Source organism: Stegostoma tigrinum, chromosome 2 (genome assembly GCF_030684315.1).
Source record: "Stegostoma tigrinum isolate sSteTig4 chromosome 2, sSteTig4.hap1, whole genome shotgun sequence".
NCBI lineage: Eukaryota > Metazoa > Chordata > Chondrichthyes > Orectolobiformes > Stegostomatidae > Stegostoma > Stegostoma tigrinum.
In genome coordinates this window covers 162,360,394-162,381,486 of record NC_081355.1, presented here as the reverse complement: position 1 = coordinate 162,381,486, position 21,093 = coordinate 162,360,394, and the positions used below count along the sequence as shown (strand labels likewise).

General features: G+C 49.7%; 1 protein-coding gene across 10 annotated transcripts in view; it reads right to left on the bottom strand.

Annotated features, from left to right (window-relative positions):
• The window catches only part of LOC125463118 (plectin-like), a 392,251-nt gene that overhangs the window by 187,699 nt on the left and 183,459 nt on the right, over positions 1–21,093 (bottom strand). For 2 of the 10 annotated variants that reach the window (XM_059640947.1, XM_059640949.1), the window contains exon 1: positions 7,143–7,602. The exons of the other annotated variants lie outside the window; for them this stretch is intronic. In XM_059640947.1, coding sequence (XP_059496930.1) covers positions 7,143–7,602 — 460 coding nt within the window. Of the gene's footprint in view, positions 1–7,142; positions 7,603–21,093 lie in introns of those variants that run through there. 10 annotated transcript variants of the gene reach the window in all.

Genomic DNA, 21,093 nt, shown 5'->3' with positions numbered 1-21,093 from the left:
AGAAATGTGAAGCTATGATTGTGTGGGACTTCCACTATCCTGCCTTTCCCCTGGGTTACCTTACTGATTAGAAAATGACCCAGAGATATTTGGACTGGTCCCTATATCACAGAGAAAGTTAAATGGCAGCAGAGCCAAAGTCTAGATGAGGGCCTAGATTTTAAAGATTGTGAAAAGTTCTCCAAGAGAAATGTGCAGAAACATTTTCACTGAGTTGTCAGGAACTGGATGGTTCTATCTTAAAAAATATTTTAAAAATCTTGAAATGTGATTCATCAGTAATTTTAAAGCATGGTGCTTGAGTATGTGGAAAATAGAAGAGCAGGGATGTAGGAGATGATCTCAGTGTCTTTCAGAAAGTAAGCATGGACACAGTGTAAAGACCCCTCAGGATCATCAAAATATGAACAGGAGGTGGAGGCAGTTCAGCCCTTCAAGCCTGCTTTGCCATTCAGTAGGATAATGGCTGATCCAACATTCCTCAATTTTCCTACCCTTTTCCAATGGTCCTCAATCTCAGTTTTAAATATACACAAGGTCTCTGCCCGCACGGCTCTCTGTGGCAAGGAGTTCCAAAGACTCACAATCCTCTGGGAGAAGAAATTAATTGAAGATAGAACACAGAACAATACAGTACAGCACAGTACAGGCCCTTCAGCCCATGATGTTGTGCCGACCTATTATCCTACTAAGAACAATTTACCCCACATACCCTACATTTTACTATCCTCCATGTGCCTATCTAAGAGTCGCTTAAATGTCCCTAAAGTATCTGACTCCACTACCACTGCTGGCAGCACATTCCACACGCCCACCACTCTCTGTGTAAAGGACCTACCTCTGATATCTCCCCTACACCTTCCTCCAATCACCTTAAAATTATGGCCCCTCGTAATAGTCATTTCCGCCCTGGGAAAAAGTCTCTGACTACCCATTCTATCTATGTCTCTCATCATCTTGTATACCTCTATCAAGTCACCTCTCATCCTTCTTTGCTCCAATGAAAAAAGCCCTTGCTCCCTCAACCTTTCCTCAGAAGACCTGCCCTCCAGTCCAGGCAGCATCCTGGTAAATCTCCTCTGCACTCTCTCTAAAGCTACCACACCTTTCCTATAATGAGGTGACCAATTCCTCCTCATCTCAGTCTTCAACTGGTGCCCCTTTACTCTGAGACTATGCCCTCTGGTCCTAGACTCTCCCATAAGGGGACCCATTCTCTCAGCATTGACCCTATCAGGCTCTTTAAGAATCCTATATATTTCAATGAAATTATCTCTCATTCTTCTTAACTCCAGTGAGTAGGGTGACAATCTGTTTAGTCTTTACTCATCAGACAATCGCTCTGTATCAAGGATCATCCCAGTGAACCTTCTCTGAACTGTCTCCAATGAAATGATATCCTTCCTTAAATAAGGGACCAAAACTGCTCACAACGCATTGGATGTGGTTTCACCAGCATCTTATAGAGTTGCAATAAAACTTTCCTACTCTTATACTCCAAACCGTCTCCTGTTATTGGAGCACCAATGCTTCCAGGAAACTCTCCTGGAATGTTTAACTAATGCTGAACAAATAATTGCTCTTGACCAGGATCAGAGAAGCTTAACCTCATTATACCCATGGAGGTGTTAACGGTCCCATTTATCTCTGAAAGTAAGCACTGGTCTCCACAGGTTCAAAACAAATTCTTAACTGACATATAGAAACAAAGAAACATAGAAAGATAGGAGCAGGAGGAGGCCATTTGGCCCTTCGAGCCTGCTCTGCCATTCTTCACAATCATGGCTAATCATTCAACTCAATAGCCTAATCCTGCTCTCTCCGCATAACCTTTGATCCCATTCACCCCCAAGTGCTGTATCTAGTCACCTCTTGAATACATTCAATGTTTTGCCATCAACTACTTCCTGTGGTAATGAATTCCACAGGGTCTCCACTCTTTGGGCGAAGAAATGTCTCCTCATCTCCATCCTAACTCATCTACCCTGAATCCTCAGACTCAAACGACCACACCTCCACCCCCAGCTTCTGGAGTAGTCAACTCTCATCTTTGAGCCCTATAACATCAATCTGGTAAACATTAAGTCTTTGGTCATAATCAAGTTTGCCTGCGATTTGATTTACTCAACTTGATAACAAGAAGCGGTTGGAGGCACTGGATACTGACAGTATTCCCGCAATAGCACTGAAGGCTTGTGCTCCAGAACCTGCCGCTCCCCGAGCCAAGCTGTTCCAGTACAGTCACAACACTGGGATCTACTGACAATGTGGAAAATTGCCCAGGTGTGTCCTGTAAACAAAAAGCAGGAAAAATCAATCCCATCAGGCACCTCCCGACCATCAATAAAGTGATGGAAGATGTCAGTAACAGTGCTATCAAGCAGCACCTGCTCAGCAATAACCTACTCAGTGATGCCCAGTTTGGGTTCCGCCAGGGCCACTCAGCTCCTGACCTCATCACAGCCTCGGTTCAAACATGGACAAAAGAGTTGAATTCCAGAGGGTGAGGAGAGAGTGACAGCCCTTGACATCACGGCTGCATTCGACAAGGTGTGACATCAAGGAGCCCGAGCAAAACTGGAATCAATGGGTATCGGGGGGCAAACCTGTTTGGGGTCATACCTGACACTTAGGAAGATAGTGGTGGTTGTGGGAGGTCAATCATCTCAGCTCCAGGACATCTCTGCAGGAGTTCCTCAGGGTAGTGCCCTCAGCCCAACCATCTTCAGCTGCTTCATCAATGACCTTCCGTCCATCATAAGGTCAGAAATGAGATGTTTGCTGATGATTACACAATGTTCAGCAACATTCGTGACTCCTCAGATACTGAAGCAGTCTGTGTTCAAATGCAGCAAGATCTGGACAATACCCAGGCTTGGGCTGACAAGTGACAAGTGACATTCGCGTCACACAAATGCCAGGCAATGACAATCACCAATAAGAGACAATCTGATCACTGCCACTTGACATTCAATGGTGTTACCATCACTGAATCCCCCACTATCAACACCCTGGGGGTTACCATTGACCAGAAGCTCAACTGGACTCACCACATGAACACAGTGACCGCAAGAGCAGGCCAGAAGCTGGGAATACTGCAGCGAGTAACTCACCTCCTGACTCCCCAAAGCCTGTCCACCATTAAAAGGCACAAGTCAGGAATGTGATGGAATACTCCCCACTTGCCCGGATGGGTGCAGCCCCAACCACACTCAAGAAGCTTGACCTCATCCAGGATAAAGCAGCCGCTTGATTGGCACCACATCCACAAGCATCCGACTTCCTCCACCACCGACGCTCAGTCGCAGCAGTGTGTACCATCTACAAGATGCACTGCAGAAATTCACCAAAGACCCTCAGGCAGCCCCTTCCAAACCCAGAACCCACTGCAATCCCAAAGGTCAAGGGCAGCAGATACATGGGAACACCACCCCCTGCAAGTTCCCCTCCAAGTCACTCACCATCGTGACTTGGAAATATATCACTGTTCCTTCTGTGTCGGTGGGTCAAAATCCTGGAATTCTTTCCCTCAGGGCATTGTGGGTCCACTGGTTTTTATCTTTGATGGGATGTCAACATGACTGACAAGGAGCAGCTTCTGCTGGCCATCGCTATTTCTCCATGAACAGAGCGTATCGCCCAGCCATTTCAGACTGCAGTTTGAAGTGAACTACATGCTGTGGGTTTGCACTCACATATCAGCCAGGCTCAGGGTAAGGATTTCTTTCCCTACAGAACTTCAGGGGACCATCGATGTCGGAGCTTAGTAGGCCATTCAGCCATATGTGTGTGCTCTGCCATTCAATAAGATCATGGCTGATCTGGTCATCCTCAACTTTAGTGCCTGATCCTAGATTCCTCCTTACTGATTAAAAATCTGTCTGTCTCAGCCTGGAGAATGCATAATGACCTAGCCTCCAGAGCCCCTACGGTCAAGAATTCCACACAATCACCTCCCTCTCAAAGAACAAATTCCTCCTCATCTCTGTCTTAAATGGACTACACCTTATTGGGCAAATATGCCCTTTGGTCCTAGACTCTCCCACAAGGAGAAACAACCTTTCCACGTCTACTCTGCCAAACCCCGTAAGAATTTTATATGTTTCAGTAAGGTCACCTCTCATTCTTCTGAGCTAAACATCTAAAGGTGTTCTTATTCATCAATCAATGAAAGTTAACATGCAGCCAGCAATCACAAAGCCAAATAGTATGTTTATCTTAATTCAAAGAGGATCGGGGTTCAGGACCAAGTCTTGTGTCAGTAGTACACGGTTAAGACCACAGATAGGGTACAGTTTGACCAAATGAGAGGGATGCTGTCTCAATGGAGAGAGAGAGAGAGACATGGCTGGTGATGGTTTAATCTGAGGGTCAACACATCTCAGGCAAGGAGAGAGGTTGAGAAGGATTGTTTTTCATGGTCCCCTCAGCCAGTGTGAGAACTGAACCCATGCTGGTGGACTCATTCTGTATCACAAACCAGCCATCCAGCCAACTCACCCCAAATAAAATGATGATCGTACAAAATCACAGAATAGACGTTTTCATCACATGTTCTGACACATGTCTGGAGCAGGTGGGATATGAACCTGGGTCTCCTGGCTCAGATGTAGAGACATTACTGCTGTGTCACAAGAGCCCTCCATGAATGTGCAGGGGCCATGCTAATCTTTGGCGAATCGTTGCAGTTTTGGTAAATGTGCTGCTGAAGCAGGCACTCTGCCTGGTCCTGGTTCACTTCTCTACCAAAGAGCAGAGTGAGGGAGTGCCACAGAGAATCATCAGCCTGATTCCTGGTACAGTGACACTGTACTCTGAGACAGTGAGCAGGTCAGGGTACTATTCTCAGGAGTTTTGGGAGAATGAAAGGTGACCTCGTCAAAACTTTGGAAATGATGAAAAGTCAGACAATGATGGGGTGAGAACGAGGGGACAGTCTCAGAGTAAGGAGTAGGCCATTCAGCCCCTTGATCCTGCTCCTTCGTTTAATATAATCATGGTTGATCACATCTCACCATCCTGCCTGCTCTCCATAACACTTCAGCCCATTACTAATTACCAATCTGTCTATCTCCTCCTGACATTTACTCAAATAAGGAGGAATCTCTTCACTCAGACAGAGATGAATCTTTAGAATTTCCTGGTGCAGAGGGCAGCAGAAGCTCAGTTTTTGAGCAGGTTCAAGGCAGAAATTGATCAAATACGAGATAGATAAGAAAGCAAGGGGAATGGGCGTGGCACGGTACCCAATAATCCAACTGAATGATGGAATAGGCTTGGAGGTAAAAAGACCGACTCTTGCTCTGAAGTGCTGAGGGGTCCGGGTAAAAATGGTGCTAAAATGATGATCAGAGGATTAGATAGGGTGGACAGTGAGAGTCTTTTTCTGAGGATGATGACTTTAGCTTGTACAAGGGGGCATAGCTACAAATTGAGGGGTGATTGATTTAAGACAGATGTCAGAGGCAGCTTCTTTACTCAGAGAGTGGTAAGGGTGTGGGACACCCTGCCTGCCAATGTAGTTAACTCAGCCACATTAGGGGAATTTAAACAGTCCTTGGATAAGCATATGGATAATGATGGGATAGTGTAGGGGGAGGGGCTTAGATTAGTTCACAAGTTGGCGCAACATCGAGGGCCGAAGGGCCTGTTCTGCGCTGCATGGTTCTATGTTTCCTCTTCGGTGACAGGTAAGGACTGAGGGAGAACGATTCAAAGACTGGGAAATGCCCTTTAAGCTGGAGAGAAGCAGAATCTTTTCTTGAAGAAAGTGTGAATTTTCTTTCCCAGGAAACTGTGGAGTTGGTGTTGCTAAGCAGTTTGAGGACAGACGTTAACACAGTTTTAATAAATACTGGGGTCAATGGCTATTGGTTGCAGGTATAATGTGGAGCGCAGTTCAGGCAGGATCACCAATGATCTTGTTAAAAGTCAGAGCAGTTATAAAATGCTGGAAGATCATCTCCTGATACATATGTTCATTTGTTCTTCAGACACAGGCCCAAATCACAGTGCAGCACTGTCAGAGGGTCAGTGCTGAGGGAGGGGGCACTCGCAGAGAGTCAGTGCTGAGGGAGGGGGCACTCGCAGAGAGTCAGTGCTAAGGGAGGGGGCACTGTCGGAGGGTCAGCGCTGAGACAGCAGCGCACTGTCGGAGGGTCAGCGCTGAGGGAGCGGGCACTGTCGGAGGGTCAGAGCTGAGGCAGTGTCCGCACTGTCGGAGGGTCAGCGCTGACAGAGTGGGCACTGTCGGAGGGTCACTGCTGATGGAGCGCCGCACTGTCGGATGGTCAGTGCTGAGGGAGCACTGCACTGTCGGAGGGTCTGTGCTGAGAGAGTGGGCACTGTCGGAGGGTCAGTGCTGAGGGAGCGCCGCACCGTCGGAGGGTCAGTGCTGAGGGAGCGCCGCACTGTCGGAGGGTCAGTGCTGAGGGAGCGCCGCACTGTCGGAGGGTCAGTGCTGAGGGAGTGCCGCACTGTCGGAGGGTCAGTGCTGAGGGAGTGCCGCACTGTCGGAGGGTCAGTGCTGAGGGAGTGTCCGCACTGTCGGAGGGTCAGTGCTGATGGAGTGGGCACTGTCGGAGGGTCACTGCTGAGGGAGCGCCGCACTGTCGGATGGTCAGTGCTGAGGGAGCACTGCACTGTCGGAGGGTCAGTGATGAGGGAGTGTCCACACTGTCGGAGGGTCAGTGCTGAGGGAGTGTCCACACTGTCGGAGGGTCAGTGCTGAGGGAGCGTCGCACTGTCGGAGGGTCAGGGCTGAGGGAGTGGGCACTGTCGGAGGGTCAGTGCCGAGGGAGCCCCGCACTGTCGGAGGGTCAGTTCTGAGGGAGTGGGCACTGTCGGAGGGTCAGTTCTGAGGGAGTGGGCACTGTCGGAGGGTCAGTGCTGAGGGAGTAGGCACTGTCGGAGGGTCAGTTCTGAGGGAGTGGGCACTGTCGGAGGGTCAGTGCTGAGGGAGTGGGCACTGTTGGAAGGCCGGTCTGGGATAGGCTGGTTGAAGGAAGCTGTGAGAGGTGTCAGGAAGCTGAGCAGGATGTGAGTCACGTGGATCATGGAAGAGAGTGACGAAGGGAATGTTGGGTAAAGGATAGCAAGACAGAGACAGAGAGACAGAAGGGGAGACGGGGATTTTCGCTAACCTGCTCTCAGGGTTGTTTTTGATCCAAGCTCCACCCCAGTCAACTTGTCGACCCCGAGCTCCTGGATTCGGCGATATTCCTGCCTGTCGCTTTGTCCCTCAGGCCTGGGGAGAGGACGGGATCGGGCCACGGGACGAGGGCCCCTTCCTGTGGCCTTTGGAAGTCTCCGCAGTGAGCCTGGGACAATGTCAGGGGGTAAGTGCAGGTACTGTCGGAGGAAGTGGATTCCCTCATCAGTCAGGTACCAGTAATGGTGTCTCCACACATAGCTTTCTCTCACGTAGCCACGGGATCTCAGCGAGCGCAAAGCTTGTATCACTTGCAGGTTTGTGACTCCCTGCACCTCTGGGTGCTGACTCTGTGGTCGGCGGTCATCCTTGGCCACTATGACACCATCTCGGAACAACAGCTCATAAATGTTCCTCAGCTCACGCAGTGGCATTAAAATACCAGCCACCATGGTTCTCGCAGTCTCCTGACTGTTTCAGAGACCTGGCACAGGAACAGGCTGCAAGGCAGCTCCACTTAGACAGACACAGAGAGAGAGAGAGAGAGAGAGAGCAGCCCCGTGCACTTTCCTGCCCCTCAGTCAGAAAGGAAGAGGCTCGAGGCACAGGTATTGCTGTGTAGGTGATCTGCTGTTTGACAGCAGCAGCAACAGCAGCAAAGCGAATGAATGGAGGCAACAGGGAGTGGGGCGGGGTGCGGGTGCAGGAGAGTGTGGAAGAAATTAGGGAGGAAATCTGAACAGTTGCTTGCTCACTGCCACGAGCTGCAATGAATTCCTGGCGGAGGGCCAGGGAGTGAGTAAGATTCCAGGGAGTGAGTGAATGCCGTCAGGCAGTGAGGGAGTGACAGAACCAGTTCACAATTCAGGGCTATCCCTCGGTGCCACTCAGTCAGCAAGATGCAACCCAATTACAACCCACTTCTCCATTCAGCACAGCTGAGATTAGGGTGTGAAGCTTTCCTGAAGTAGGACAGAGCCAACCAGAAATCAGACTGGAGGCACACATCACCACATTCTGTGGATGAGTGTATCAACTAAAGCCACAAACCAAGTCACAGCAAAGACTAATACTGGCTTCAGCTAAAAAAGGAATTCAGCACGAGACTCATTTTGTTGCTCTGCTAATTTAATACTGATATTTCACAGTCTACGAATAGCCCAGGACATTGAGAAACCTGTAACACGAACTCTCAGCTTAATTTGGGAACAGTGGTCGCTCAGTTGCAGTTTACAGAGATATGCCAATGTCCAGAGCCATTAAAAGCAACTCCACATTGGCCTCTGCACTGACACTGCTCTTGGGAACAGAAACAGAACAAGCAACCAGCAATCCTGCTTCACTTATGGTGATAAAATAGACCAGCAATCTTTGACTGCATCCTCAAAATTTTAAGTGTGAGATCTTTCATGGAATAAAATGAGTTTAAAAGGATTAGCACTGACCTAAATAACACTGACCACAATTGTCACCTGACCAGGTTGAGACAGGTTTCATGAATAAACTCAACCAACAAGTCACAGTCTAAACTAAAACTAACATGTCATCAAAGGAGTATCAGGGATAACGGGAACTGCAGATGCTGGAGAATCCGAGATAACAAAGTGTGGAGCTGGATGAACACAACAGGCCAAGCAGCATCTCAGGAGCACAAAAGCTGACGTTTCGGGCCTGGACCCTTCATCAGAGAGGGGGATGGGGAGAGGGAACTGGAATAAATAGGAAGGAGGGGGAGGCGGATTGAAGATGGATAGAGGAGAAGATAGGTGGAGAGGAGAGTACAGGTCGGGAGGTAGGGAGGGGATAAGTCAGACGGGGAGGACGGACAGGTCAAGGAGATGGGATGAAGTTAGTGGGTAGGAAATGGGGGGGGTGCAGCTTGAGGTGGGCGGAGGGGATGGGTGAGCAGAACAACAGGTTAGAGAGGCGGGAACGAGCTGGGCTGTCTTTGGGATGCAGTGGGGGGAGGGGAGATTTTGAAGCTTGTGAAGTCCACATTGATACCATTGGGCTGCAGGGTTCCCAAGCGGAATATGAGTTGCTGTTCCTGCAACCTTCGGGTGGCATCATTGTGGCACTGCAGGAGGCCCATGATGGACATGTCGTCTAAGGAACGGGAGGGGGAGTTGAAATGGTTCATGACTGGGAGGTGCAGCTGTTTATTGCGAACCGAGCGGAGGTGTTCTGCAAAGCGGTCCCCAAGCCTCCGCTTGGTTTCCCCGATGTAGTGGAAGCCACTACAGGTACAGCGGATGTAGTATACCACCTCAAGCCGCACCTCTATTTCCTACCTACTAACCTCATCCTGACCCCTTGACCTGTCCGTCCTCCCCGGGCTGACCTATCCCCTCCCCACCTACACTGACTTCTACGGACTCCATCCCCGCCCCTTTAACTTGTCTGTCTCCTCTCCACCTATCTTCTCCTCTATCCATCATTGATCAGCCTCTCCCTTTCTCCCTATTTATTTCCAAAGCTTTTCCCCGTCCCCCTTTTCTGATGAAGGGTCTAGGCCCAAAATGTCAGCTTTTGTGCTGCTAAGATGCTGCTTGTCGTCCAGCTGCACACTTTGTTATGTCATCAAAGCAACTGTATTTCCTGTCTGACTGACATCTTCCTGTAGGATTCACAGGGTAAGAGAAAAGGCACTTCAGATTATCCAGTTTTGGAAAACAAAACAATGAAGCCAGATGCAAGGATACACAAAAGAACAGTATTTCAGGCAACGGCTTTGGGGTCACAGTATGGAGCAAAGAAGGTGGATTTGCCTGGACTGTGCTTGCTGGCTCTCTTTCTCTCGGCCTTTTCAAAAAACACTGCCCATTGAGAGCGTAAATCAGAAAGAAGTCCATTCACTGAGAATGCAAGAAAATCTACAAAGTTCGCCACTGTTGGGGATACAAAATATCATTTAAAAAAATGATCACAGGTTAAAACCCAACATCTCGAGAATCGAAGGATTTGTTGAAAGCTGCCTATTCTGGGTCTACTATTGGCACAAAACCCTTTCCCGTGTTTAAAGCACTGCCTTGTTTCCTACTATCTCTACCCTTGTGGATCTGTTTGTGTTTGTTGTGTTCTATTATTTTTCTGCGAGTTAGTAAGTAATCAAAGTTGTGTTTCTTTCTTTCTACAAAGCTTTGGAATTTGCTCCTTTATTTTGGAATCATAGAATCATACAGCATATAACAGGCCCTTCGGCCCATCGAGTTTGTACTGCTAGTGCTATATTTAATTAAAGTGTGATATAGTTCTGTGCTGAAAACAGTTTAAAATCTTTGTCATGACCACTGATGGATTAAAAAATGGGAATACAATTCACACCTCCTCCCCTGATCACAACACATTCATTAAGATCATGGCTGACCTCCTGGTGGTCCATTCCATTTTCCTGTTTGCTGTCCCTTAACCCTTGATCCCTCATTGATCAAATATCTAAGCCAGCCCTCACTGCTCCCCAGGAAAGAGAATTCCACACAACAATGACCCACCCTCAGACAGAAAAAGATTCTACTCATCTCTGTCAAGGGAAAAGTCTTGTTCCTAAACAACATTCTCTAGGCCTACTCTCTCCCACAATAGGAAACATGCCCTCAGTATCCACCTGATCATTCTCCACAAAATATTCATATTACAATATGAACCTACTCACTGTTCCAAACACCAGCACGGGTCCAGTCTGTCCAACCACGATTCACAAAATAATCCCTGCCCCATCCCAAGTATTGGCTGTATGAACCTTTTCTGATCAGCTTGTGACACAATAAATCCTTTCCTAAGTAGGAGACTAAAGCTGTCCAGTTTTGTGGATGTGTCCTCACTCTGCCCAGCTGCAAGAACACACCCTGACCTTCCTATTCTGTTCCCTCACAATAAACAACAACTGTCCAGTTGCTTTCTCATTACTTATTACATCCACAAATTAATTTTCTGTGATTTATGGAGAGGACACCCAGATCTCTCTGCACCTCCACATCCAGCAAGCTCTCTCCATTTGAGTGATGTTTCCCTTTCCAATCTCCTGCACATTTCCCCACATTACACCCTCTTGGACATGTTTCCACCCACTCCCTTCACCTGACTGTATCTCCATCTATGGAATTCCTTGTCCAGTGAAGTAGTTGACACTACTTCAGTAAATGTTTTTAAAGCTAAGGTAGATTTTTTTTTGAACAATAAAGGAATTAAGGGATACGGTGAGAACGTGGGTGAGTGGATCTGAGTCCACGAAAAGATCACCCATGATCTTATTGAATGGCAGAGTGGGCTCGAAGGGACAAACAGCCTACTCCTGCTGCTAGTTCTTATGTTCTTTGCAGATTCGCTACCTCCTCTCCCCCTATCTCAGTGTCACTGGCAGGTTGAGAAACCACTCACTCAGTGCCTCCTCAGAAATAGGTTTGTAAATAGTTGAGAACCCAACAGTGATCCCTGTGACACTCCACTGGCGACAAGTGACCCAACCTGGAGAAGACTCTTTATCTCTACACTCTGCCTCCTGAACTAATACCCTCTCCATGCTAATGTATTACCTCATAAACTGTGCAGTCTTACTTTCAGTGAGGTACCTTATCAAATACTTTCAAGAAATCCAAGAACCTCAAATCTACGGCTCCCCTCTCTCCTCCGTGAATGTTGTTTCATCAAAAAAACTCAAGCAGACTACTGAAACATGATTTTCCTTTCACCAAACCATGGTGACTCAGCCTGATCACATTCTAAATAAAAACCAAACGAACTATGGATGCTGTAAATCAGGAACAAAAACAAAGTTACTGGAAAAGCTCAGCAGGTCTGGCAGCATCTTTGGAGGAGAAAGCAGAGTTAACATTTCGGGTCCGGTGACCCTTCCTCAGAACTATTCTGTCCCCCATTCCCCGTACTGTCTCTCAAGATGCTACTCTCAATTTACTGATTCTTCCCTATTCTGTATACCACTGGATTGATACAGGGGGATCAAGTGCTGAATGGCCTGCTTCTGCATTGTAGGGATTCAAGAACACAGGTGCTGAATATTATTTAAATAGTAAAAAGCTGCAGAAAGCTCTTGCACGGTGGGATTTGGGGAGCCTTCTGCATAAATCACAAAAAGTGAACATCCATGTTTATCAGGTGATAGGGAAGACAAGAACATAGTAAATAGGAGCAGGAGTACGACATCCGGTCCATCAGCCTGCTCCGCCATTCAGTAAGATCATGGCTGATCTTCTCATAACCTCAGCACCACTCACCCACTCGCACACCATAACCCTTATTCCTTTACTGTCCAAAAATCTACCAACCTTTTCCTTAAAAATATTCAACGAGATAGCCTCCACTGCTTCACCGGGTAAGGAATTCCACAGATTCACAACTCTTTAGGTGAAGAAATTTATCTTCAGCTCGGTCCCAAATCTGTTCCGTCTTATTCTGAGGCTATCTCCCCAGTTCTGGTTTCATCCGCCAGTGGAAATAACCTCTCTCCCACTTCTATCTTATTGATTCCTTTCATAATGTTATATGTTTCTATAGGATCCTCCCTCATTCTTCTAAATTCCAATGAGTATAGTCCTAGTCCACTCAATCTCTCCTCATAAGTCAACCCTGTTAATTCCAAAATCAATCTAGTGAACCTCCTCTGCACCCTCTCCAGTACCATTACATCCTTTCTCAAGTAAGGAGACCAAAACTGTATGCAGCACATCAGGTGTGGCTTCACCAGCTCCCTATACAGCTGCAGTATAGCCTCCCTGTTTTCAAATCCATCTCTCTAGCAATGAAGGACAATATTCCATTTGCCTTCTTAATTACCTGCTGCACCTGCAAACCAGCTTCTAGTGATTCATGCACAAGGACGCCTAGGTCCCTCTGCACAGCAGCGCGCTGCAATTTTTCACCATTTAAATAATGGCCCATTTTGCTGTTAGTCCTACCAAAATGGATGACCTCACATTTACCAACATTTTACTCCATCTGCCAGACCTTTGCCCACTCATTTCAACTATCTACATTGAGATTAACTTCAAAGGGAAGGGAGTAGAAAGTTTGTGAGGTTACGTTAAAACTACAGCAGGCACTTGTCAGACCACAACTGGAATACTGTCAGTGATTCCGAGGCCCTTTATCTGAGATATTCTGCCATTGGAGACAGTGCAGGGAAGGTTCACTATTGCTGATCCTAGGTGGGGACAGACTGTCTGAGGATAGGTGAAGCAGACTCAGCTGATACTCACGGAGTTGGAAAAAGGAGACTTGACTTTATTAAAACACACAAGATTCTTAAATATTCAGCTCATGCGGAAAGTACTACAAAGTGTAGATTTAGGATCATTTTTCTTAGTGCTGACGCAAAGGGCTGAAGGGCCTCTCCTTTTCTGCACAGCAAAATTCAAAAAGAAGGTGATAGGGCAGACATCGAGGGAGCCACACGGACCCTACTCCCCACACACAGACCCTACTCACCCCACACGGACCCTACTCTCCCCACACAGACCCTACTCACCCCACAAAGACCCTACTCCTCACACACAGACCCTACTCCCCACACACAGACCCTACTCACCCCACACGGACCCTACTCCCCACACACGGACCCTACTCTCCCCACACAGACCCTACTCACCCCACACGGACCCGACTCCCCACACACGGACCCTACTCCCCACACACAGACCCTACTCACCCCACACGGACCCTACTCCCCACACACAGACCCTACTCTCCCCACACAGACCCTACTCTCCCCACACAGACCCTACTCACCCCACACAGACCCTACTCCCCACACACAGACCCTACTCCCCACACACGGACCCTACTCACCCCACACGGACCCTACTCCCCACACACGGACCCTACTCCCCACACACGGATCCTACTCCCCACACACGGATCCTACTCCCCACACACAGACCCTACTCTCCCCACACAGACCCTACTCACCCCACAAAGACCCTACTCCTCACACACAGACCCTACTCCCCACACACAGACCCTACTCACCCCACACGGACCCTACTCCCCACACACGGACCCTACTCTCCCCACACAGACCCTACTCACCCCACACGGACCCGACTCCCCACACACGGACCCTACTCCCCACACACAGACCCTACTCACCCCACACGGACCCTACTCCCCACACACAGACCCTACTCTCCCCACACAGACCCTACTCTCCCCACACAGACCCTACTCACCCCACACAGACCCTACTCCCCACACACAGACCCTACTCCCCACACACGGACCCTACTCACCCCACACGGACCCTACTCCCCACACACGGACCCTACTCCCCACACACGGATCCTACTCCCCACACACGGATCCTACTCCCCACACACAGACCCTACTCTCCCCACACAGACCCTACTCACCCCACACGGACCCTACTCCCCCCCATACGAATCCTACTCCCCCCCTCACAGACCCTACACACCCAACACAAACCCTACTCCCGCCCACACAGACCCTACTCCCCCCGACACGGACCCAACTCCCCCCCACACGGACCCTACACCCCCCCACATGGACCCTACTCCCCCCCCACACGAACCGTACTCACTCCCAACACAGACCCTACTCTCGCCCACACAGACCCTACTCCCCCCACACAGACCCTACTCCCCCCGACACAGACCCTACTCCCCCCAACACGCCCCTACTCACTCCACACGGACCCTACTCCCCACACACACGGACCCTACTCCACCCCCCCACACGGATCCTACTCCCCCCAACACAGACCCTACTCCCCCGACACGTACCCTACTACCCCCCACACGGACCCTACTCCCCCCACACAGACCCTACTCCACCCACACAGACCCTACTCACCTCACACGGACCCTACTCCCTCCACACGGACCCGACTCCCCACACACACGGACCTTACTCCCCACACACGGACCCTACTCCTCACACACAGACCCTACTCCCCCCCACACAGACCCTACTCACCTCACACGCACCCTACTCCCCACACACGGACCCTACTCCCCCCCACACAGACCCTACTCCACCCACACAGACCCTACTCCCCCCCACGCAGACTCTACTCACCTCACACGCGCCCTATTCCCTCCACACAGACCCTACTCCCCACACACACGGACCCTACTCCCCCCCCGCCACACGGATCCTACAACCCCCCAACAGAGACCCTACTCCCCCCACACAGACCCTACTCCCACCACACAGACCCTACTCCCTCCACACGGATCCTACTCCCCCCCCCCCCGCAGACCCTACTCCCCCTCACACGGTCCTACTCCCTCCACAGAGACGCTACTCACCCCATACAAACCCTACCCCCTCCACACAGACCCTAGTAAACCCCATGGACCCTACTCCCCCCACACAGACCCTACTCCCCCCACACGGACCCTACTCCCCCCAATGCGGACCCTACTCCCCCCAACACGGAACCTAATCCCCCCCACACAGACCCTACTCACCCAACACGAACCCTACTCCCGCCCACACAGACCCTACTCCCCACACACAGACCCTACTCCCCCCAACACAGACCCTACTCCCCCCACACAGACCCTACTCCCGCCCACATGGACCCTTCTCCAACACCCACACGGATCCTACTCACCCCCAACACAGACCCTACTCCCCCCCACACGCCCCTACTCACTCCACACAGACCTAAATCCCCCCACACGGACCCTACTCCCCACAACACAGACTCTACTCACCCCACACTGATCCTACTCCCCCCACACAGACCCTACTCCCCCCCCAAACTGACCCTACTCCCCCCACAGAGACCCTACTCATCCCATAAGAACCCTACCCCCTCCACACGGAACCTACTAACCCCCACTGACCCTACTCCCCCGACATGGACACTACCCCCCTCCACAGACCCTACTCCCTCCACACACGGACCCTACTCCCCCCACACATGGACCCTACTCCCCCCACACAGACACTCTACTCTCTCCACACATCAGTAACCGTGCTCTGCTCACTGGCTAATACACACTTACACACCCACACACATACACAGACACACACCCTCCCATCTCCAAATGTAGGAATCTGCTTCTGTTTGCAGTGGAAGTTGGAATTTGCATGTTTGCAAATTCCTGCAGCCATGTCCTGGAATGTGGACGTTTGTTAACTGAGGGAGGCATGGAGAGTGGCCAGAGGGCTGTATATCCCAGTGACTGTGGATGGTGAGAGGCTGGGTAGGAGCATTGTACAGTGGGTAAGGAGCCGTCACACCCTGCACACTCCTGTATTCCAGATAGAGACACGGAGATCAGGAATGCCAGGCATTGTGAGTTTTACAGTGAGTCAGTGCCAAGATTGCTGGGCGTGGTCCAATGGCTAAACAAACAGAATTCTGTTCGACACACATTCCTCACTCACTGTGAGACAACCATACATTTAGAAACAAACTCTTTCATCCCAAAGACAGAAGGTTTGATGAATGACTACTTCAATTGCTCTGGGAAGAGATCATAGAACATAGAACAGTACAGCACAGAACAGGCCCTTCAGCCCACAATGTTGTGCCGACCATTGATCCTCATGTATGCACCCTCAAATCAATCTGAAATTTTCAAGCACGGACACTCCCTCAGCACTGACCCTCCGACAGTGCGGCGCTCCCTCAGCACTGACCCACCGACAGTGTCCACTCCCTCAGCACTGCCCCTCCGATAGTGCCCACTCCCTCAGCACTGACCCTCCGACAGTGCAGCACTCCCTCAGCACTGACCCTCCGACAGCACAGCGCTCCCTCAGCACTGGCCCTCCGACAGCGCGGCATTCCCTCAACACTGACCCTCCGACAGTGCCTGCACCCTCAGCATGGGTTAGTAAAATTGCAGACGACACTAAGGTCAGTGCAGTTGTGGATAGTGACGAAGGATGCTGTAGGTTGCAGAGAGGCATAGATAAGCTGCAGAGCTGGGCTGAGAGGTGGCAAATGGAGTTTAATGCAGACAAGTGTGAGGTGATGCACTTTGATAGGAGTAACTGCAAGGCAAAGTACAGGGCTAATGGTAAGATTCTTAGAAGTGTAGATGAGCAGAGAGATCTCGGTGTCCATGTACACAGATCCTTGAAAGTTGCCACCCAGGTTGACAGGGCTGTGAAGAAGGCACACAGTGTTTTAGCTTTTATTAAAAGACGGATCGAGTTCCGGAACCAAGAGGTTATGCTGCAGCTGTACAAAGCTCTGGTGCGGCCGCACTTGGAGTATTGTGTACAGTTCTGGTCACCGCATTATAAGAAGGATGTGGAAGCTTTGGAAAGGGTGCAGAGGAGATTTACTAGGATGTTGCCTGGTATGGAGGGAAGGTCTTATGAGGAAAGGCTGAGGGACTTGAGGCTGTTTTCATTAGAGAAGAATGTTGAGAGGTGACTTAATTGAAACATATAAAATAATCAGAGGATTAGATAGGGTGGATAGGGACAGCCTTTTTCCTAGGATGGTGACGGCGAGCACAAGGGGGCATAGCTTTAAATTGAGGGGTGAAAGATATAGGACAGATGTCAGAGGTAGTTTCTTTACTCAGAGAGTAGTAAGGGAATGGAACGCTCTGCCTGCAACGGTAGTAGATTCGCCAACTTTAGGTACATTGGAGTCGTCATTGGATAAGCATATGGACGTACATGGAATAGTGTAGGTTAGATGGGCTTGAGATCGGTATGACAGGTCGGCACAACATCGAGGGCCGAAGGGCCTGTACTGTGCTGTAATGTTCTATGTTCTATGTTCAGAACCGACCCTCCGACAGTGCGGCGCTCCCTCAGCACTGACAATCCGACAGCACGACACTCCCTCAGCACTGACCCTCTGACAGTGCAGCTCTCCCTCAGCATTGACTCTCTGACAGTGCCCACTCCCTCAGCACTGACCCTCCGACAGCACAGTGCTCCCTCAGCACTGACCCTCCGACAGCATGGCGCTCCCTCAGCACTGACCCTCCGACGGTGCGGCGCTCCCTCAGCACTGACCCTCCGACAGCACAGCGCTCCCTCAGCACTGACCCTCTGACAGTGCGGCACTGCCCCAGCAAATCACTATCATCACTGTTTCATGTTGATAACTACACGGCATTGTGGTGTGAGTGACAGTTTGTTTTGAGGCTGGTTGAACGTGAAGAGAAAACCAAAAGAATTGTGGATGCTTAAATCAGGAATTTTAAAAAAGTTGCTGGAAGAGCTCAGGAGGTCTGGCAGCATCTACGAAGGAGAAAACAGAGTTAACGTTTCGGGTTTGGTGACTCTTCCTCAGAAGTGAGTAAGGTCTGAAGAAGGGTCACCGGAGCCAAAATGTTAACCCTGATTTTTTTCTTCACAGATGCTGCCTGACCTGTGGAGCTTTTCCAGTAAAACTGGATGAACACATCTCAAACAGCATCTCAGGAGCACAAAAGCTGACATTTCGGGCCTAGACCCTTCATTCCCCTCTCTGATGAAGGGTCTAGGCCCAAAACGTCAGCTTTTGTGCTCCTGAGATGCTGCTTGGCCTGCTGTGTTCATCCAGCTTCACACTTTGTTATCTTGGATTCTCCAGCATCTGCAGTTCCCATTATCTCTGAGCTTTTCCAGTCATTTCAGTTTTAGCAATTTTTGAAGTGCATTTCCTGCTACCATTCTCCAAATATCCACAAGATGGCAATAAACCTCAATACATTTGGAATCCTGGTTGAGGTTGTGATTTGGGATTAACACTGGCTCAATGGAGAGTGCAGGAAGGCCCCAAGCAGACCTGAAGATGAACTATCAGCCTGGTGACGCCACCAAACAGCGAAAGCTGCAAGTGATAGACAGAGCAAAGTGACCTCAGAACCAACAGATCAGATCTAAGCTCTGAAATCCTGCCACATCCAGCTGTGAATGGTGGTGGGCAATTAAACAACTCACTGGAGGAGGAGGCTCCACAAATATCCCGATCCTTAATGAATGAAGAGCCCAGCACATCAGGGCAAAAGGTAAGGCTGAAGCATTCGCAGCTATGATGATCCATCTCTCCCTCCTCCAATAGTCCCCAGCATCACAGATACCAGTCTTCAGCCAATTCGATTCATTCCACATGATATCAAGAAATAGTTGGAGACACTAGACACTGCAAAAGCTACAGGCCCAGACAATATTCCAGTCATAGTACGAAGAACTGTGCTCCAGAATGTGCCACTCCCCGAGCCAAGCTGTTACAGTACAGTTACAACACTGGCATCTACAGCTGAATTTCTTTACTCAGCGAGTGGTAAGGGCATGGAACACCCTGCCTGCCAATGTAGTTAACTCAGCCACATTATGGGCATTTAAACAATCCTTGCATAAGCACATGGATAATGATGGGATAAGGCAGGGGAATGGGCTTAGATTAGTTCACAGGTCGGCGCAACAGGGAGGGCCGAAAGGCCTGTTCTGCGCTGTATTGTTCTATGTTCTATGTTAATCCCAGAGGGTGAGGGGAGAGTGACAGCCCTTGATATCAAGGCTGCATTCAACCGAGTGTGGTATCAAGGAGCCCGAGCAAAACTGGAATCAGTGGGTATCGGGGCAAATTCTCCCGTGGGTGGAGTCATGCCTGACACATAGGAAGATGGTGGTGGTTGTGGGAGGTCAATCATCTCAGCTCCAGGACATCTCTGCAGGAGTTCCTCAGGGTAGTGTCCTCGGCCCAACCATCTTCAGCTGCTTCATCAATGAACTTCCGTCCATCATAAGGTCAGAAATGGGGAAGTTCGCTGATGATTACACAATGTTCAGCACCATTCGTGACTCCTCAGATACTGAACCAGTCCATGTTCAAATGCAGCAAGATCTGGACAATACCCAGGCTTGGGCTGACAAGTGGAAGGTGACATTTGTGCCACACAAATACCAGGCTATGACCATCACCAATAAGAGACAATCTGATCACTACCCCTTGACATTCAATGGTGTTACCATCACTGAATCCCCCACCATCAACACCCTGAGGTTATCATTGACAGAAGCTCAACTGGACTCACCACATTAACACAGCAGCTACAAGAGCAGGCCAGAAGCTGGGAATACTGCAGCGAGTAACTCACCTCCTGACTCCCCAAAGCCTATCCACCATCTACAAGGCACAAGACAGGAGTGTGATGGAATACTGTATCAGTGATAATGGGAACTGCAGTTGCTGGAGAATCCAAGATAACAAAGTGTGGAGCTGGATGAACACAGCAGGCCAAGCAGCATCTCAGGAGCACAAAAGCTGACGTTTTGGTCCTAGACCCTTCATTAGAGAGGGTCTGATGAAGGGTCTAGGCCCGAAACGTCAGCTTTTGTGCTCCTGAGGTGCTGCTTGGCCTGCTGTGTTCATCCAGCTTCACACTTTGTTATCTGTGATGGAATACTCCCCACTTGCCTGGATGAGTGCAGCCCCAACAACACTCAAGAAGCTTAACACCATCCAGGACAAAGCAGCCGCTTGATTGGCACCGCATCCACAAGCATCCCACTCCCTCCCCCACCGCCACTCAGTAGCAGCAGTGTGTACTATCTACAAAGAGACCGGGAGAGCTAGCGGAAAAAGTAGTTGATTTGGCTATTCAGACTTCTGCACCATGAATTAAGAACATTGATTGTTCAGTGTGTGGCCTCTCCTCCAGTTTGTTTCCTTTCCCCCACCAGTTTTTGCTTTCCGTATAGGACAGTACCTGTCTAACTGAGTGCTGTCTTCAGTGACCCTGTTTGTATTGCTCAACGGGCAGAGGAATTGAAGAGACACTTGACCCTTCGAGAAGAACGACACACCCCATCCATCCCCAAACTTCCATCCTCCATTTGATAGCCTTCATCTTGTAACTGTGTCCCCTTGTTCTCAGCACCCTCTGAGCACAGAGTATTCTCGCAGCATGTCCCCTCTCCACAAGATCGCCTTTTGCTGATTTGTACTCCTGCCCGTCTCCATTCCCTTTATCCTGGGAATCTGTCAAGGGAACCACCTTCAA